The sequence below is a fragment of the Vipera ursinii genome (assembly GCF_947247035.1).
Source record: "Vipera ursinii genome assembly, chromosome: 7".
Lineage (NCBI taxonomy): Eukaryota > Metazoa > Chordata > Lepidosauria > Squamata > Viperidae > Vipera > Vipera ursinii.
The window spans coordinates 76,486,965-76,504,431 of record NC_139521.1 but is presented as its reverse complement, the minus strand read 5'-3'; the positions used below and the strand labels follow the sequence as shown (position 1 = coordinate 76,504,431).

The window sequence follows — 17,467 nt, the reverse complement described above, 5'->3', positions numbered from 1 at the left end:
CCGTTTGTTTTTGTAGCAATAAATTTGGCAGGCGTAATTCCAGCCTCTTGCCTTCTTGTAAAAGGGGTTGTCCCTGCCTTTTCTGCAGGGCCGGTAGCAGGCTGGTACAGAACAGGCTTTTGGTAATATTTGTCAGCATTCAGCCAGGCTGGGCTTTTCAGCTTTAATGTAAGGATCGAATGAGAACATTTCTTATTGCTTTTCTACACATTTATTTTTTTAAAAAAAATTCACTGCAGGTAGTCCTCCACTTACGATCCCAAACGCTAAGTGAAACGTGTTTTTTTTTTTTAAAGTGGCCTTTGCTCCATTTTTACGACCTTCCTCGCCAAATTTGCTAAGTGATCTGCTGAGGTGGTCAAGTGGATTCCCCCCCCCCCGGACTTTGCTTGTCAGAAGGTCACCAAAGTGGATCACCTGGCATGCACCCCGGGATGCTGCGCCCGTCGTAAATACGAGTCAGTCGCCAAGCGTCTGAATGTAAATCCGGGGATCATGAGGAATGCTTGTTTTCAGCGCCGTTGCGACTTCGGTCACGAAATGAACTTTTTGTAATTCGAGGGCTAACTAGAGTTATTTGTTATGAATTTTCTGCACGCTTGTTTTGTTTTTGTTTTTTTAATTTTCAATATCAGCGTCGTTAGACGATGGTCAGTTTCTTCATTTCTTTCCTTGATTTTGTATTTTAACTTTGGGGGGGGATTTTTTTTTAATTAAAAAAAGGAAAAAACCCCATTCGCATTTGCTCGGAAGGGCCTATCGGTAAGTTTGGGGGGGGCTCTTCCTTCCCCCTTTTGCATTGTCCATCTTGCCCCCCCAACAGGGGCCAGCCCTGCCCCATGCTCACCCCCTAACCGAGGTTCGTTCTTTCTTTCTTTCTTTCTTTCTTTCTTTCTTTCTTTCTTTCTTTCTTTCTTTCTTTCTTTCTTTCTTTCTTTCTTTCTTTCTTCCTTTCTCTTTCTTTCTTTCTTTCTTTTTCTTTCTTTCTTCCTTCCTTCCTTCCTTCCTTCCTTCCTTCCTTCCTTATTTCTTCTTTCTTTCTTTCTTTCTTTCTTTCTTTCTTTCTTTCTTTCTTTCTTTCTTTCTCCAATTTGCTGCAGGGTCTGGGGTCTTTGCTGCAAAAGAGCCATCTTCAGCTCGACTGGAGTTCTCCCACCCCGCCTCGCCCATCCCAGGGGGAACCCCTTCTCCACTTCCCTGCCCATTTTCTCCTCGGAAAAAAACAATTCCGCTCGACTTCTTCTCCTCGCGGCTGAGGAAGGCAGCAGCGCCCACCAGGGACCACCCCAGCCGCTGTTTTCCCGAGCCGAGAAGAGGGAAGCAGCTCTGCAGATGGAAAAGTGCTGTTCCCGGGCAAACTTACTTCACACCTGTGATTTCAGCCTCCCTCCCCGCCTGATTGGCACAATGGGGTGAGGGGCCTCTGGGGATCCCCCCTCCGCCTCTTTTGCCCTCCCATCGGCAGCTCCGGAGAAGGGGGGCTCCTTGCTTCCCGCTCAGAAATGGGAAGAGGGCGGTGGGCTTCGTTCTTCTGCAGTCGGGACCCCCAAGATGGACCCAGCTTTTTTGGGGGGGGGTTCAGTTCTGTCATCCATGCCTCAGCCAACCTCGCCTCCTTTGGGCCCCGGCCTCCAGAGGGGAAGGGGCTTGCGGTAGGACCCTCCTGACATTTAGCCAGGGAAAAATCAAAGGTTTAAGTACAGACTGGGCGAGACCCGGTTTAAAAACAGCAACCGTGAGAGGGATCTCGGAGTCCCAGTGGACGATCGCTTGACCACCAGCCAGCCGTGTGCAGCAGCCGCCAAAAAAGCTAACGCAATCCTGGGTTGTATAAACAGAGCCACGGAATCAAGGTCATGGGAAGTATCGGTACCACTTTATAAAACCCCAGTGAGACCACACCCAGAATACTGCAGCCGATTTTGGTCACCATATCGCAAAAAAGATGTTGAGAGTTTGGAAAAAATCCAGAGAAGAGCAACCAAAATGATCCAAGGCCTGGAGACCAAAACGGCTGCGGGACTTGGGTCTGCCCTAGTCTAAAGAAAAGAAGAAATAGGGGTGACATGATAGCAGCGGTCCAGTATCTGAGGGGTTGCCACAAGGAAGAGGGGGGCAGGTTGTTCACCAAAGCACCAGAGGGAAGGACGAGAAACAATGGTTGGAAACTAACCAAGGAGAGAAGCAACCTGGAATTAAGGAGAAACTGCCTGACAGTGAGAACAATTAACCAGTGGAACAGAAGTTGCCTCCAGAAATCGTGGGCTCTCCGTCACTGGAGGTTTTTAAGAGGCTAGCTAGACACTTGTCTGAGATGGGATAGTTCTCCTGCTTGAGCAGGGGGCTGGACTAGAAGACCTCCAAGGTCCCTTCCAGCTTCTATTCTATTCTATTCTATTCTATTCTATTCTATTCTATTCTATTCTATTCTATTCTATTCTATTCTATTCTATTCTATTCTATTCTATTCTATATTCTAACCTGTCCTATCCTATCCATTTTCTATTCTATTCTGTTCTGTTCTGTTCTGTTCTATTCTATTCTATTCTCATTGTCCAAAGCATCTGAAGGCCAGACAAGAAACAATGGATGGAAAATAAGGAGAGAAGCAACCTGGAGCTAAGGAGAAACTTCCTAACAGTGAGGACAGTTCACCAGTGGAACAGCTTGCCACCAGAAATCGTGGCAGCTCAGGGTGTCTGCAGGAGCAAAGGTGCCCTCAAAGAGGGTGATTGGCATCCTGCTCCAAAGCCAACCGCCAGGCTCACATGAATTCTCCAAAGCCCGGAGTACAAATGTGATTTTCTTGCCACCTATGTGCCACTGGCGCTGTGCCACGGGGTGCAACGGGCGTGCCCTTGCGGCTCCCTCCACCCACAGTCTGAAGGTCAGGCCGCCATCAGCGGGCATAGAGAGAGAGAGATGCCCGGCTGATGCTTCGGACGTGTCTCCTGGCTTGGTGTCGGCTGCTTCTTCCGACGCCCACAGGGCCGGGCACGAGGGTCCTCCTCGGCCTCCGGCTGCTGTGCAGGTACAACGTCTGCAGGGTCAGTGCACGGTCAGCGAGCAGCAGTGTCAGGCCAGCCTCAATGCGGGATGTGCCAGACTGCATTAGTGCAAGAGAGCATCAGAGGCATTGCACCAATCCTTGCCTGGGCTTTTTCCCACCCACCCACTCACCCACGAGGGGCTTCAGTTGCAATCTCTTTCTCCAGCCCCCCCCCCCATCTCCTGCCTCTGGGCTGCCCCACCAAGGCTCAACTCTTTCCTGCAGCCCAAGGCGGTCAGTCCTTCCAAGGCAGACGCATCACCAAAACCCCTTGGAGTGACCCATGGCACAGCGCCGTTCCACAAGATGCAGTGATTGCCCCTTTGCTTCCGGGTGCAGTTCAGGTTTAACACATTAACCCAGGAACAGAATTGGAAGGGACCTTGGAGGTCATCTAGTCCAACCCCCTGCTCAAGCGGGAGACCGTCCACCATGTCAGAGAAATGGCTGTCCAGTCCCTTCTTCAAAACCTCCAGGGATGGAGCACCCACAACCTCCGGTGGTTTTTCTCCATCCTGCTCATGTGCCTCTTTCACCTTGAGCTACGGCAGAATAACAGAGTCGGAAGGGGCCTTGGAGGTCATCTAGTCCAACCCTCTCCCACCCACCCCACGCTCAAGCAGGAGAACCTATACTTTTTCGGACAAGCGGCTGTCTAGTCTCTTCTTAAAAATCTCCAGTGACGGAGCGCCCATGATTTCTGGTGGCAAGCAGTTCCACTGGTTAATGGTCCTCACTGTTAGGCAGTTTCTTCTTAATGCCAGGTTGCTTCTCTCTTTGATCGGTTTCCATCCGTTGTTTCTTGTCCTTCCTTCTGGTGCTTTGGTGAATAACGTGACCCCCTCCTCTTCTTTGTGACAGCTCCTCAAATACTGGAAGGCTGCTATCAGGTCACCCCTCAGCCTTCTCTTCATTAAACTAGTTCAGGTGTAGGCAACCTTGGCTCTTTTAGGACTCGTGGACTTCAACTCCCAGAATTCCTGAGCCAGTAGGGGGAAACTATGGCTCTTTTATGACTCGTGGACTTCAACTCCCAGAATTCCTGAACCAGCCATGGCTCAGCTTGGAAACCTCTCCCTTTCCCCTCAGCATGGCTGGATCAGGAATTCTGGGAGTTGAAGTCCACCAGTCATAAAAGAGCCAAGGTTGCCTACACCTGAACTACTAGACAAACGCAATTCCTGCAAAACAAAACACACACACACACACACACACACACACAAAATTTCTGGATTTTCTCCCTGAACGAAAGTGGTTGTAGGAACTTTGAAGAAAGAGATGGGAACTGTGGCCCTTCAATGACGGGTGGACTTCAACTCCCAGAATCCTTCAGCCAGCCACGCTCAAGCAGCGGTCATCCAAGGCCCATCGGTCCCCACGCTGCTCGGGAATTCTGGGACTTGGAGTCCACCAGCCACCCAAGGGCCATCGCTCCCCACCGCCCCGGCCCGCCTGCTCGTGCCGGCAGGGGAGGCGCTTTCCCCAGGACGCCCGCGGGCGCCCGGCTGGGAGAGCGAGGCGAGCGCCGCCCTGCTACGCCGCCTCCGGCCGCCTGGGGCCGCTGTGGGGGAGAAGGGCGGGGCGGCGTGGGCGGCGTCAGCGCTCCCACCACTTCCGGCCGCGCCGGAAGTGCCGGGCGGAGGCATCGCGGCCAGCCACCGGCGGGCGAGGCGCGGGCGACGATGTGGTTCATGTACGCGCTGAGCTGGGCGGCGCTCCTCGTCCAGGCCGCCTTCGTCACCCTCGGCATCGGTGAGCGGGGCCCGCGGGAGACCCGGGGGCGGCAGGGCCCCGCCGTGGAGCCTCCCCGCGCAGGAGCAGTCTACCTCCGCCGCCCCGCCCCCCCGGGCTGGTCCGTGGGGGGCGGGGCGGCAGGAGGAGGAGCCAGCCGGGCTTTTGGGGGCGGCTGTGCCCGGGCGGAGGAGGAGGCAGGCCGGCCTACCTCGCAGGGTGGTTGTTTTTAAAGGGGGGAGGAGGCGGGCGGATGATTGGCTTCTCTCTCTCTTTTGCACTCTTTCTTCTTCCTTCCTTCCTTCCTTTTTCTCTCTCTTCTCCCCCCACTTGCTTGCTTCCAATTTCTTTGATTCCCTCCAAATTCCTCCCTCTTTCCTCCTCTCTCCCTTTTCCTCCTTCCATCCCTCCTCCTTTCCTCGCCTCCTTCCCTCCTTGCTAACTTCCTTCCTTCCTTTTCTATTCTTTCATTCCTTCCCTAGTCCGTCCGTCCTTTTTTCCTCCCTCCCTCCTTCCTTCCCCATTCTTTCATTCCTTCCCTTGTCCTTCCTTCCTTCCCTCCTTCCTAACTTCCTTCCTTCCTTTTCTATTCTTTCATTCCTTCCCTGGTCCATCCGTCCTTTTTTCCTCCCTCCCTCCTTCCTTCCTTCCCCATTCTTTCCTTCCTTCCCTTGTCCTTCCTTCCTGCCCTCCCTCCCTCCTTCCTTCCTTCCTTCCTTCCTTCCTTCCTTCCTCCCTCCCAATTCCTTCCTTCCTTCCTTCCTTCCTTCCTTCCTCCCAATTCCTTCCTTCCTTCCTTCCTTCCTTCCTTCCTCCCAATTCCTTCCTTCCTTCCTTCCTTCCTTCCTTCCTTCCTTTTCTATTCTTTCCTTCCTTCCCTTGTCCCTCCCTCCTTCCTATTTCTTTGATTCCTTCCTTTCTCCCCCCCCCACTCTTCCTCTCACACATACATGTACCCTTATTGATTTATTAAATTTAAATGCCGCCCATCTCGCTCTCCAGAGAGATGCTGAGCGGCTTGCAACCGAAACACAAAAAATATATTTTAAAAAAAATTACCAATGTGAGAACATTTAAAGTTACAAGAATTTTTTTCCACATGCGTGTAATTCTTTGTAATGTTACAGAGCCATAGTTATATAATAATAGAACTTCACCCTGCCTTTTTTTTCTTTCCTTCTCTATTTAATCACTCTTCTCTCTGTTAATCTGTCATCTATCTTAACTGTCTACCAAGCTATCTAATCTCTCTCTTTCATTTATGCGTGTGTGTGTGTGTACACACACGTACAAACACACACACATATATATCTGTATGTGTGGTGTATACACACACACACACAAAATTCCCAGCCTAGGTTGAGCACCACTTATCTATCTGCCCGTCCATCCACCCATCTCCATCCATCTAATCGATCCGCTCTCTCTCTCTCTCCATTTTCATCTATCTACTGCCGATATCCGGACGGGCAAACACATCTAACCCTAATAACAGTTGTGTGGTTGTTGTGACTGGGGTGGGGGTGGGGGGGCTGACTTTCTCCCTTCGCTCTTGCCCCCTGCTCTGGGGCTGAGGTCGAAGCTGGGAGGGGCAGGTTGGCCCTGTCAGAGGACGCTCCACCTGTTCAGCCGGGGGGTGGGTGGGTGGGAGAAGTTGGCCCTTGGCCTCCCCTGGAGGGGCAGCAGCTGCAGCTGATTGTGGGGTGGCTGTGTGGCAGTGCGGCCTAATGCTCAGGTGCTTCTTCCCTCCCTCCCAGCGGCTGGATTGTACTACCTGGCGGAGCTGATAGAAGAATACACAGTGGCAACAAGCCGGATCATCAAATACATGATCTGGGTAAGCATCCACCTGCCTTCCACCCGGGTTTTATGGGGGGGTCTCTTTGGCCTGGGCTCTGGGGGGGGCAGGAAATGGGGAGCGGGATGGGGTGGGGGGGACTGGGAAGCCTCTCTGAAGCTCAGCTGGGCTTCCAAACCTGGGGGAGGGCCCACTTTCTGGGCTGCCTTCGACGGCCCTCTCTCCCCTTTCCAGGGGAAAACATTTACAGGTAGTCCTCAGCTTAACAACTGTTCGCTTAGTGTCATCTCAAAGTTACGACAGCACTGGAAAAAGGCGACTTACGGCATATTTTCACACTGACGGCCGTTGCAGCCTCCACCACGGTTGCGTGATCAAAATTCGGATGCTCGGCAACTGACTTCACATTTATGACGGTCGCAGCGTCGTCCCCGGGGGGGGGTGGGTCCCGTGATCCCCTTTTGCAACCTTCTGACACGCAAAGGCAAGGGGAGAGCTGGATTTGCTTAACGACCGTGTTGCTAACATAACAACTGCAGCGGTTAGCTTAACGGCTGCGGCAAGAAAGGTCGTAAGATGAGGCAAAGTCTGCTTAACCGGTACCTTGCAAAACTCGCTTCCCAACTGTCTCATTTAGCAACGGAAACTTTGGGCTCCCCTGTGGCCGTAAGCTGAGGACTATCTTGGGAGTGATACCTAGGTGATGTCAGTCTCAGCAAGTTTAAGACGTGAGGGCTTCAGCTGGCAGAGTTTGCCAAAGTTGAGACAGCGAGATTATTAATTTGTTGATGTAGCTGGTGAGAACTGATACAGATAAGATGTGTATCCTGAGCACCAGACACTGTGTGGAATTGTGACAAAGGAATTGGGGTCATTTAAAAATCTGGAAATGATAAGTACTAAATGTTAAATTTAAATATTAATGGGGAAATTAAAGTGTGTGTGTGTGTGTGTGTTTGTTAAGTATTTAGAATACACTTGCTTAGTCCCAGACATGGGACAAATCTTTTTCCTGTTTCAGCCTAACCCAAGGCCATCCACAGGCAGTAGTCACAGCAGTGACAGCTCATATTTGTGTAAATTTTTTTTTTTGGATTCCCTTTAATTCTTTGTTAGCAATCCAAAAAGAAAATTACATATAGATACATATATATATATATATATAAACTAAAAACTATTGATAAATGTCAGAAAGTTATTTTTTATTTGATTGATAGGATAAGAATTGTATTAATTTAAATAGGAGACGGTATATAAATAAAATTATTATATAAATTATTATATATTATATATTAAGGGGGAAAGAAAGGGAATATTTACTGTATTAGTTTGAGATCCGTACAAATGATAGCTGTATGTAATTGAATTATTTTAACCCAGCCGCCACGTTGCTTTTCAAACTTAAATGTAATACTAGCAAATCAATTTTAAAAAATTTAAAGAGAGAAAAACCAAGATTTAGAGGGATAATTTATCTTTGTTTAATATTGAAGCTTTGCCCGCTCTCCCGCACGGGCAGAGGTGGCAAAGAAAGCGGCAGGCGAGGCGGTTTGCTGGCCCTCCGTCTCCTGGCCTGCGCACGGTGCCGATCCATCCGAGCGTCTCGGGCTGACTCTCCTCTTTGAAGGTTGAATCCTGTCAACCGGACTCACCTTTTGGGAGATGGGCTTGAGGCTGCTCCCCCAAGCAGCCTCTTCGCTCAGAGCAAGCTACTTGGGCAGAGGGTCGTCGGGATGTCCCAGCTCTTGCCACACCGACCTCGGGGTTTTCCTCCCCAAAATGCTTGGCAATACGTCAGTGTAGATTCTCCGTTATCCACGCAAAGCTTGGCACAAAGGAACCGTTACGTTCCCACGACTCTTGCCGGACTAGCTTCCTCTGACTGAGGAAGCTGCTTGGATGAGTTGCTGACATGACAGTGACACAATAGCTGGTGGGGGGGGCACGACAAGATAGCCTTCCAGCATTTTGAGGGGCTGCCCCAAAGAAGAGGGAGTCAAGCTATTCTCCAAAGCCCCCGAAGAAGGCAGGACAAGAAGCAGCGGGTGGAAACTCATCCAGGAGAGAAGCAACCTGGAATTGAGGAGGAATTTCCCGACAGTCGGGACAATTCACCGGTGGAACAGCCTGCCACCAGAAGCTGTGGGTGCTCCCATGGCTGGAGCTTTTTAAGCAGAGATTGAACAGCTTGTTTCTCTGGGGTGCTTGAGCAGGGGGTTGGACTAGATGACCTCCAAGGTCCCTTCCCGCTCTTGTCCTGATTGAAAGGTCGTAACAAGCAGAAACGAGTCCGGTTGCCAGGATTCAGACCCCTTTGCCTGAGGGGGGGGGGGCCTTGAGACTCCGCCTTGACCTGCTTCTTCTTCTCTCTCCTAGTTCTCCACGGCTGTGCTGGTCGGCCTGTACCTCTTTGAGCACTTCCCGGGCCTGCTGGTGGGCGTGGGTCTCTTCACCAACCTGGTCTACTTCGGACTGCTGCAGACCTTCCCTTTCATCATGCTGACCTCCCCAAATTTCATCCTCTCCTGCGGTGAGTGGGAGGGGGGGGCCCCCACGGCCCTGGAGGGCCTCGGCGTCCACATTTGCGACTCTGACCTCGTCAAACGCTGCGCTCGCGTCCCTGGGCTTGTGGCCCCGCAGCCTTGCGCGGGAGAGGCGTGGGGTTTGCCCCCCACCCCCCACTCATCTCCGCCCCCAGGAAACAGCGCTTCCTCCTCGGCTCTGTGGTTGGTTTAGATCAGTGGGGTGGTGTCTCCAACCTTGGCCACTCGTAAGACTCGTGGACTTCAACTCCCAGAATTCCCCAGCCAGGCTGGCTGGCTGGGGAATTCTGGGAGTTGAAGTCCACGAGTCTGGCGAGTGGCCAAGGTTGGAGACCCCTGTTTTAGGTTAGTCGGCTCTGGATTAACTCTGCAGTCTTGCTTGAGGCGCAAAGCCTGGAGCGGCTGATTGGGGGAGGTCCCCGTCAGGTGTGTCCCTATTCCCAAGACAGGTGAGGCCGAGACTACCTGGGTGCGCTTCCCTTCCTCCTTGGCCATCCAAATCTAGACCGGGAGGTGCTTGGAGTAAGGACGGTCTCTTTCTCCCTCCCTCCCTCCGTCCGTCCGTCTGTAAGTGTAAGAATAATCAGAATAATAATCAGAATAGAGCGGGACGGGACCTTGGAGGTCTTCAGCTGCCCAAGCAGGAATCCCTCCGACCGGGGGGGGGGGGGCTGTCCCGTCTCCTCTGAAAAGCCTCCAGTGACGAAGCCCCCACTAGGGCATCTCTCTGCCCTCCGGTCCATCCGTCCCTCTGTCTCTGTCTCTCCATCTAATTTATCTATCTTATCTCCCTCCCCCTCCCTCTCTCTCCCCCTCTCCCTCCCCCTCTTTCTCTCCCTCCTCCTCCCTCTCTCCCTCTCCCTCTCTCTTTCCCTCCCCCTCCCTCCCGTTCTCCCCTTTCCTCCCTCTCCCTCCCTCTCTCTCTCCTTCCCTCCCTCCTCCTCCCTCTCTCCCTCTCTCTCCCTTCCTCTCTCCCTCTCCCTCCCTCTTTCCCTCCCCCTCCCTCCCTCCCTCTTCTTTCCTCCCTCTCCCTCTCCTTCCCTCTCTCCCTCCTCCTCCATCTCTCCCTCTCTCTCCCTTCCTCCTCCCTCTCTCCCTCTCCCTCCTTTCCCTCCCCCTCCCTCCCTTTCCCTCCCTCTCCCCCTCTCTCCCTTCCTCCTCCCCCTCTCCCTCTCCTCCCTCTCCCCCTCCCTCTCCCTGCCTCCTTCCCCGTCTCCCTCCCTCTCTCTCTCTCCCCCTCCCTCTCCCTCCTTCTCTCCCTTCCTCCTTCCCCCCCTCTCTTTCAACGTCCCATCTCCCTTAGTTCTATAAATTTCGGGTTTATGGTGAAAAGGAGGCTGTTTCAGGGCTCTGAGTGATTCTTTGCTTTGTTTTGGCTTCGATTTTCTTTTTTCCCCCTTCCTCAATCCTGTTCCAGAGGTTTTGTAAGGTTGCAGCATCGGCCACGTTTCCTAACGTTTCTGGGGCTGGTCCAAGACTCAGGATTCACAAGGGAAGGCAGGGAAGGTGGAGCTGACCGAGGTTCCCTCGCAGTCAGAGCTGGGAGCGCACTTTTTTCCGGCTAGAGCACAGGTCGGCAACCGCCGCCCGGTGCGCGCGCACCTCTTCCAACGGGCAGTGGTGCGCGCGCACCTCTCCAAATGGAGAGTGGCACCGCCCGTTTGGAGAGGTGCACGCGCACCTCCCCGAATGGGCGGAGGTGCGCGCGCACCTCCCCAAACCTTTGGGGAGGTGCGCGCGTACCTCCGCGCGAAGGGGCAGCGGTGCCGCTCTTTCAGGAAGCTGCCGCTTTTGGCAGCTTCCTGAAAGAGCGGCGCCGCTGCCCCTTCGCTTTCGGCAGCTTCCTGAAAGAGCGGCGCTGCTGCCCCTTCGCACGGAGGTACGCGCGCACCTCCCCAAAGGTTTGGGGAGGTGCGTGCGCAACTCCGGTCGTTCGGAGAACGGGCAGCGGTGCCGCTCTTTCAGGAAGCTGCCGCTTTCGGCAGCTTCCTGAAAGAGCGGCGCCGCTGCCCCTTCGCTTTCGGCAGCTTCCTGAAAGAGCGGCGCTGCTGCCCCTTCGCACGGAGGTACGCGCGCACCTCCCCAAAGGTTTGGGGAGGTGCGCGCGCAACTCCGGTCGTTCGGAGAGGTGCGCGCGCACCTCTCGGAATGGGCAGGGGCGCCGCTCTTTGCGGAAGCTGCCGCGGCCCGTTTGCTAAGCTGCCGCTTTCGGCAGCTTCACAGACGGGCCGCGGCGGGCTTCCTGAAAGAGCGGCACCGCTGCCCATTCGCGCGGAGGTACGCGCGCACCTCCGGTCGTTCGGAGAGGTGCGCGCGCACCTCTCGGAATGGGCAGGGGCGCCGCTCTTTGCGGAAGCTGCCGCGGCCCGTCTGCAAAGCTGCCGAAAGCGGCAGCTTTGCAGACGGGCCGTCGCCATCGGGCAACCGGGAACCGGTTCCATCTCATTTTTTTAAAAATGGCAGCCGCGTGCGTCCGCGCATGCGCAAAAAACCTTTTTGCGCATGCGCGTGCATGGACACACGCACGCGGCTCCCTCTTTTTTTAATTTGTGATGGAACCGGTTCCCAGTGGCTCTTTTTCTTTTTTAGGTTGCCGACCCCTGGGCTAGAGAGAGCAGAGACACCCCCCCCCCGTGAAATCTGAATACCGGGGGGCGTCGGGTGGCCCCCCTTTTCCCACGAACAAGCACTCTTTGCGAGGCTTAAACCTTTGCAAGCTGCTGATCTTTTGCTGTCACGGCCTGCGGTCTCCGGGGTGTGTGTGTGTGTGTTGTGTGTGTGTGTGTGTGTTCCTCTTCCCTCAGTGTTTGGGCCCCAAGGGAGACCTTGGCCCCCAGGCCGGCTGAGCGAAGCACCCCAGAATTGTAAAGCCCCTCCTCTCCCCCCCTCCCTCTTTTGCAGCGCTGGTTGTGCTGAACCACTACCTGGCCTTTCAGTATTTCGCAGAGGAATACTATCCCTTCTCGGAGGTAAGTGGGGTTTGGGGAGGGGTCCGCAGAGGAGGGAGGGGGGTTACTGTAAAGCTACGAGACGCTGCCGTGCCTTCCTCTCTACGCCTCGCTTAGCCACGGAAGTCAGTGCCGCCTTTTCCCTCCCCTGGTTTCCTTCCGCATGTTTGCATCCCATTTAATGTCATTACTCAAATAATAATAAAAAAGAAACTTGGGGGCTCAGCGGTGGCCGTACGTCAGGGACCAGCTGGGTGGGGTGCCCAGGCTTGGATGATGATCTGGGGGTCCCGTGTCCCCCCATCTTCAGTTTGCAGGATGTGCCGCCTCCGGGTACCCTCCAGAGGAGGCCAAATGCAGCCTGTCCGGCTCCTGGATGTGGCACGGCTTGGCAGCCCCCTCCCCTCCCCTCCCCTCCCCTCCCCAGGCGAGAACAAATAGCACACCTTTTATTTGCCGAAATTTAAGATCCCAATGAAACGAAGCGCTCGTACATGAAAGGCACCGGTCCTAGGGGCTCTGGACCTGCAGGGGGCGCTCTGGGACCGCGGCTGGGGTGGCTTTGGGTCGAGGACCGTCTGGGCCTTGTCTGATGCTCTTTCTCTCCTGCCTCCCCCTCCCCTCCCCAGGTCCTCGCCTATTTCACCTTCTGCCTCTGGCTGATCCCCTTCGCCTTCTTCGTGTCTCTCTCGGCTGGCGAAAACGTCCTGCCTTCCACGGTGCAGCCCGGAGGTCAGTTCTCCAGCCGGACACCCCCCCCCTTTGTGCCCAGGGATGGAGAAAACACACACACACATACACACACCAGAATTCACACTCAGCCCAAATCTGCAGCAATTTGATGTATTGTTCGATAGACGCCGGGTCTCTCCCCCCCCCAAAAAAAAAGGTGGGGAGGGGGAGTGACAGCTGGCCTCAAGGAACTGTTGATGTGGGGTCCTCGGTGCTTCCCTGAGCTGGGCTGTTTCTTTGCAGACGTCTCGTGACCCAACTAGGTAACATCGTCAGTGCTGGAAGGGAGAGGGGTTTGAGGAAGAGGATTGTGGGCCCTCTGAGACGTTTCCTTACCCAACGAGAGAATGTCATCGGTGCTGGGAAGGGGGGGGCATTGCTCTCCGTTCATATAGGCGGCATTGGTGGGGATGTACCTGGTAGTTCCTTAGCTGGGTGGTTGTTCACAGAATAATTACAGAGCTGGAAGGGACCGTGGAGGTCTTCTAGTCCCACCCCCTGACTAGGAGATTGTTTGTTTCCGTTGGTGGTTAGTAGTTCCTGGGTTGGGGTTAGGGTTTACTTCTGGATTGTTGTTCCAGTGCTAATCTCTGCTTACCTGGGTATTGATTGCTGGTGAGGAATAGAATGGAATGAAATAGAAATAGGATAGGATAACAGAATAGGATAGGACAGGACAGAACAGAACAGAACAGAACAGAATAGAATAGAATAGAATAGAATGCAGAATAGAGTGGAATGGAGTAGAACAGAATAGAGTAGAGTAGAATATAGAATAGAATATAGAATAGAATGCAGAATAGAGTGGAAAAGAATGGAACAGAGTATCGTAGAATAGAATGTAGACTAGAATAGAATGCAGAATAGAATAGAATAGAATAGAATTGAGAATGGGATGGGTTGGGATAGAATAGAATAGAATAAAATAGAATAGAATAGAATAGAATAGAATAGAATAGGAATAGAGTAGAATAGAATAGAATAGAATAGAATAGAATAGAATAGAATAGAATAGAATAGAATAGAATAGAATAGAATAGAATAGAATAATAACTTTATTGTCACTTTGAATGTGCCCTAATCGGCATACATTAAAATGAAATTCCGCTGCATTCAGCTCTCAGAGGCGGCCTTTGGGCCTTTTTGCTATTTCCTTGTCTCTCTTGAATGCTGTGCAAACGTTGCTTAGCTCCATGTGCCTGTTGATGGCCGATTGGTCCAAGCGCTCGGCTTCCAGGGATCCTCTAGCGTTTTGGGACCTGGTCTACGATGCTCAGCGTTTCCCAGGTGGAACTTAGGGCCAGGTCTGCCCGGGTGTTGTGCAGTCATGGAAATTAAGGGGTTTTCATCCCAACGAGCCGTCAGCCTGATCAAGGAACCACCAAGAACGTCCCAGCCACACTTGGCAGGACAAGCTTGTGCATAAACAGAGTGCAAAGCTGTACCCCCCTCCCCATTCAGCCCTGAGCTGCAGACACAGGCAGTCCTCAGCTTACAAGAGTTTGCTTAGTGACCATTTGAAGTTACTACAGCACTGGAAAAAAGGGACTTTTTTCACACTTACGCCCATCGCAGCATCTCCCCCCCCCCCGTGTGTGTGTGTGTGTGTGTGTGTGTGTGTGTGTGTCTCACGCGATTTACATTTGGGTGTGTGACATTTGTGGAAGCCGGATTCACCTCACAACCCTGTTGCTAATTTAACAGCTGCAGGGATTCACTTAGCGACGGTGCCAAAAACAGTCGTAAAATGAGGCGAAACTCACCGAACCGTCTCGCTTAGCCGCAGAAACCTTGGGACTCGCTTAACCAACGTGGCGAGAAAAGTCGTAAAACGGGGGGGGGGGTGTGGGGGGGGGAAAGCTCCCTTAGCCAATTTCCCCCTTGGCAAGCTCGATTTTGGGCCCCCCTAAGCCGAGGACCAGGGACGCGGTGGCTCAGTGGGTTAGGACGCTCAGCCTGTCGTTCAGAAGGTCGGCAGTTTGGCGGATCGAATCCCGAGTGCCGCGTAACAGAGCGAGCGCCTGTTACTCGTCCCAGCTTCTGCCAACCTAGCAGTTCGAAAGCATGTAAAAATGCAAGTAGAAAAATAGGGACCACTCCGGTGGGAAGGTAACAGCGTTCCGTGCGCCTTTGGCGTCTAGTCATGCCGGCCACAGGACCACGGAGACGTCCTCGGACAAGCGCTGGCTCTTTGGCTTTGAAATGGAGATGAGCACTGGCCCCTAGAGTCGGAAACGACTAGCATGCATGTGCGGGGGAACCTTTACCTTTACCTTAAGCTGAGGACCACCTGTATATAAGTGGGGGGCAAAGCCCCCTCCCCCAGTCTGCAATTCCTCTCTCCTAACTCTTGATGTGTTCGGCTCTCGCTTGCCCGGCGGCTTTCCGCGTCTCCCTTCGGCTGGGTGTGTGTGTGTGTGTGTGTGTGTGAAGTGTTTTCTTCAGAAGCAGGCAGAGCCAACCCTCCGGGGTGGGGGGCTGGGGGGGTGGGGGCCCTGCCCGTTTTTTAACCCGATTTGTCTCTTTTGTGCTCAGACGACGTGGTCTCCAACTACTTCACCAAAGGGAAGCGAGGGAAACGTTCGGGCATCCTCCTGATCTTCTCCTTCATCAAGGAAGCCATCTTGCCCAGCAGACAGAAGATGTACTGACCTTCCCTCCCACCTCCCACCCCCTCTGGCACCCCGTTTTTTGCTTTTTTTTCCCCCTGCCTGCCCGAAAAGGGCGACCTTTGCCCCCACTTCTCCTTACGTCGATCCCTTCGGGGTTGAAGAAAGCAGGAGGTTGGCAGCGGCTTGCGGAGCGGAGTCTCCAGATCCCTCTCTTTCTTGTAGATGGCTGGTGGAGAGGACAGGGCCGAGGAAGGGGATTCCCCCCCCCACTCAATGAGCCCCCCCCTCCCCGGTGAACTCTCTGCGTGCTTCTAAGCCGGGCTGCTCACCTCTTCGTGGAAGGAAGGGGGTGCAAGGTTTCTCCAGCTGCCCACTGCCAGACTTCCTCCGGATTTTGAGAGGAATCTGCCGAGAGAGCCCGGGTGGGGTGGATTCCTTAAGATCCAGTGGCTGAGCTGACCCAGGCTGTCCAGCCAGGAATTAAAGAGACTCTCCTCCTCCTCCTTTGTTGGGAGGCTGCAGAGAGCTGGACAAATTTTATGGTTTGGGTCGTGGTTCAAAGAAAGAAGAAACCCGGGAACGAAGGGGGTTCACACGAACGTCCTGGGCCCGCTTTCGGGCCGCGTCAAAAAGGAGTGCTGCGTTCAGCCCCGGAGACTGCCGGCGTCACGCCCCGAAGCTTCCGATGGCTTAAACTGGGGTCGGTGAAAACCGGACTGTACGAACTGCAATGCCCAAAGGTTGGGGAAGGAAGCCAGAATGTTGTGCAAAGAACTTGTGAAACGAGGGAAGCCGCAGAGGTCGAGTCTGCTCCTCCAACTGGGGCAGCCCCTGACTGGTCTGGCGATTGTCAGGCTGCCGGGCCTGTCTAGAGGACCTCGGAGGCTCCCAGCTGTTCGCTTTGTTCTCGGCCGAGGTGGAAGGGTGCCTCTTTCAGCACACGGCCTGTGTTCGCAATAAAGCTGTTTGGTCATGTGCTTGACCACAGAAGGAGCACACAGCCCCCCCTCTCTCCTTTCTCTTCAGCGATTGTCGATCGCCCTCCGTTTTGTTGGAACACAGCCCTGCCTCTACTTAACAAGCGTTCATTTAGGGACCATTCAAATGACAGCGGCACTGGGGGGGAAAAAATGACCCAGGACCGTTTGTCACACTTAGGACCGTCGCAGCATTCTCCCCCCCCCCCCAGGTCAGGTGGTCAAAATTCAGACGCTTGGCAACTGACTCATACGTACGACGGTCGCAGTGTCCCCGGGCTGTGTGTTTATGTGTCACACAATTTCCCCCTTTTGCGACCTGGTCCCAGACTTAAAAACTGCAGCCACTCGCGTAGCCAACCGTGGCCCGAAAGGTCATAAAACGGGGTAAAAAAAAAAATCGCTGAAGAACCGTCTCACTTAGCAGCAGAAATTTTAGCCGTACGTAGAGGACCACCCGTGTTTTGCAGCCCCAAATTCCTGCTTTGTAAATGGAGGACCGACGGAGGCAGAACTGCCCTGATGCCCTTTTTTATTATTATTAAACGTCTCTGAGCGTTGCAGATTCATCCCTATCGGATACTTTAGAAGGGGGGCGGGTGGGAATTTGGGGAGGGGGTAACCCTGCCCCTTTGCCCTCTGGGGCAGGACAGGAGCCCCCCCCTGCTAGGACTCCTCTTAAGGGCCAGCCGGCCGGCCGAGCCCCTGGACGGAGGGGGTCTCCGAGGACTTGGAGCTCGCTGTCCCCGGGCTCAGAGGTTCAGTGCTGCCGTAGGCGGCGCGGTGGGTCTGGAGGGTGCTGAGGAAGATGGGGTCCAGCGTGGCCCGCAGGCTCAGGGCCATCTGGTCGGTCCACCAGTGCTCGGGCCCCGGAGGACGCCGGTGCTTCAGGTTAAAGATCGGCACCGGCCGCAGCCCCGCCGGCACCTCCAGGCGGGGGCTCCAGCTGCGCGGGTAGAGGCTCCGGTAAAGGACCTCGTAGGGCAGGTCGGGCACGTCGCTCACCCGGCCGATGTTGTCGATCTGGATCACCGGCTCGCCGAAAGGGTCCTTGAAGAGGAAGAGGAAGGCGGTGAA

At 54.0% G+C, this 17,467-nt stretch overlaps 2 protein-coding genes across 2 annotated transcripts in view; one reads left to right on the top strand and one right to left on the bottom strand.

The window, feature by feature from the left end:
• Positions 1-4,677: 4,677 nt before the first annotated feature.
• TEX261 (testis expressed 261) lies at positions 4,678-16,406 on the top strand. The gene is made up of 6 exons (XM_083367462.1): positions 4,678-4,801; positions 6,538-6,617; positions 8,955-9,108; positions 12,023-12,090; positions 12,699-12,801; positions 15,337-16,406. Exons 1-6 carry the CDS (start codon positions 4,732-4,734, stop codon positions 15,450-15,452), a joined length of 591 nt encoding a protein of 196 aa, XP_083223588.1. The 5' UTR covers positions 4,678-4,731; the 3' UTR covers positions 15,453-16,406.
• Positions 16,407-17,068: 662 nt separating this feature from the next.
• The window catches only part of ANKRD53 (ankyrin repeat domain 53), a gene marked incomplete at its 3' end in the record, with an annotated part of 16,360 nt that continues 15,961 nt past the window's right edge, over positions 17,069-17,467 (bottom strand). Inside the window, exon 17 of the mRNA XM_083368047.1 lies at positions 17,069-17,440. Coding sequence (XP_083224173.1) covers positions 17,069-17,440 — 372 coding nt within the window. The remainder of the gene's footprint in view (positions 17,441-17,467) is intronic.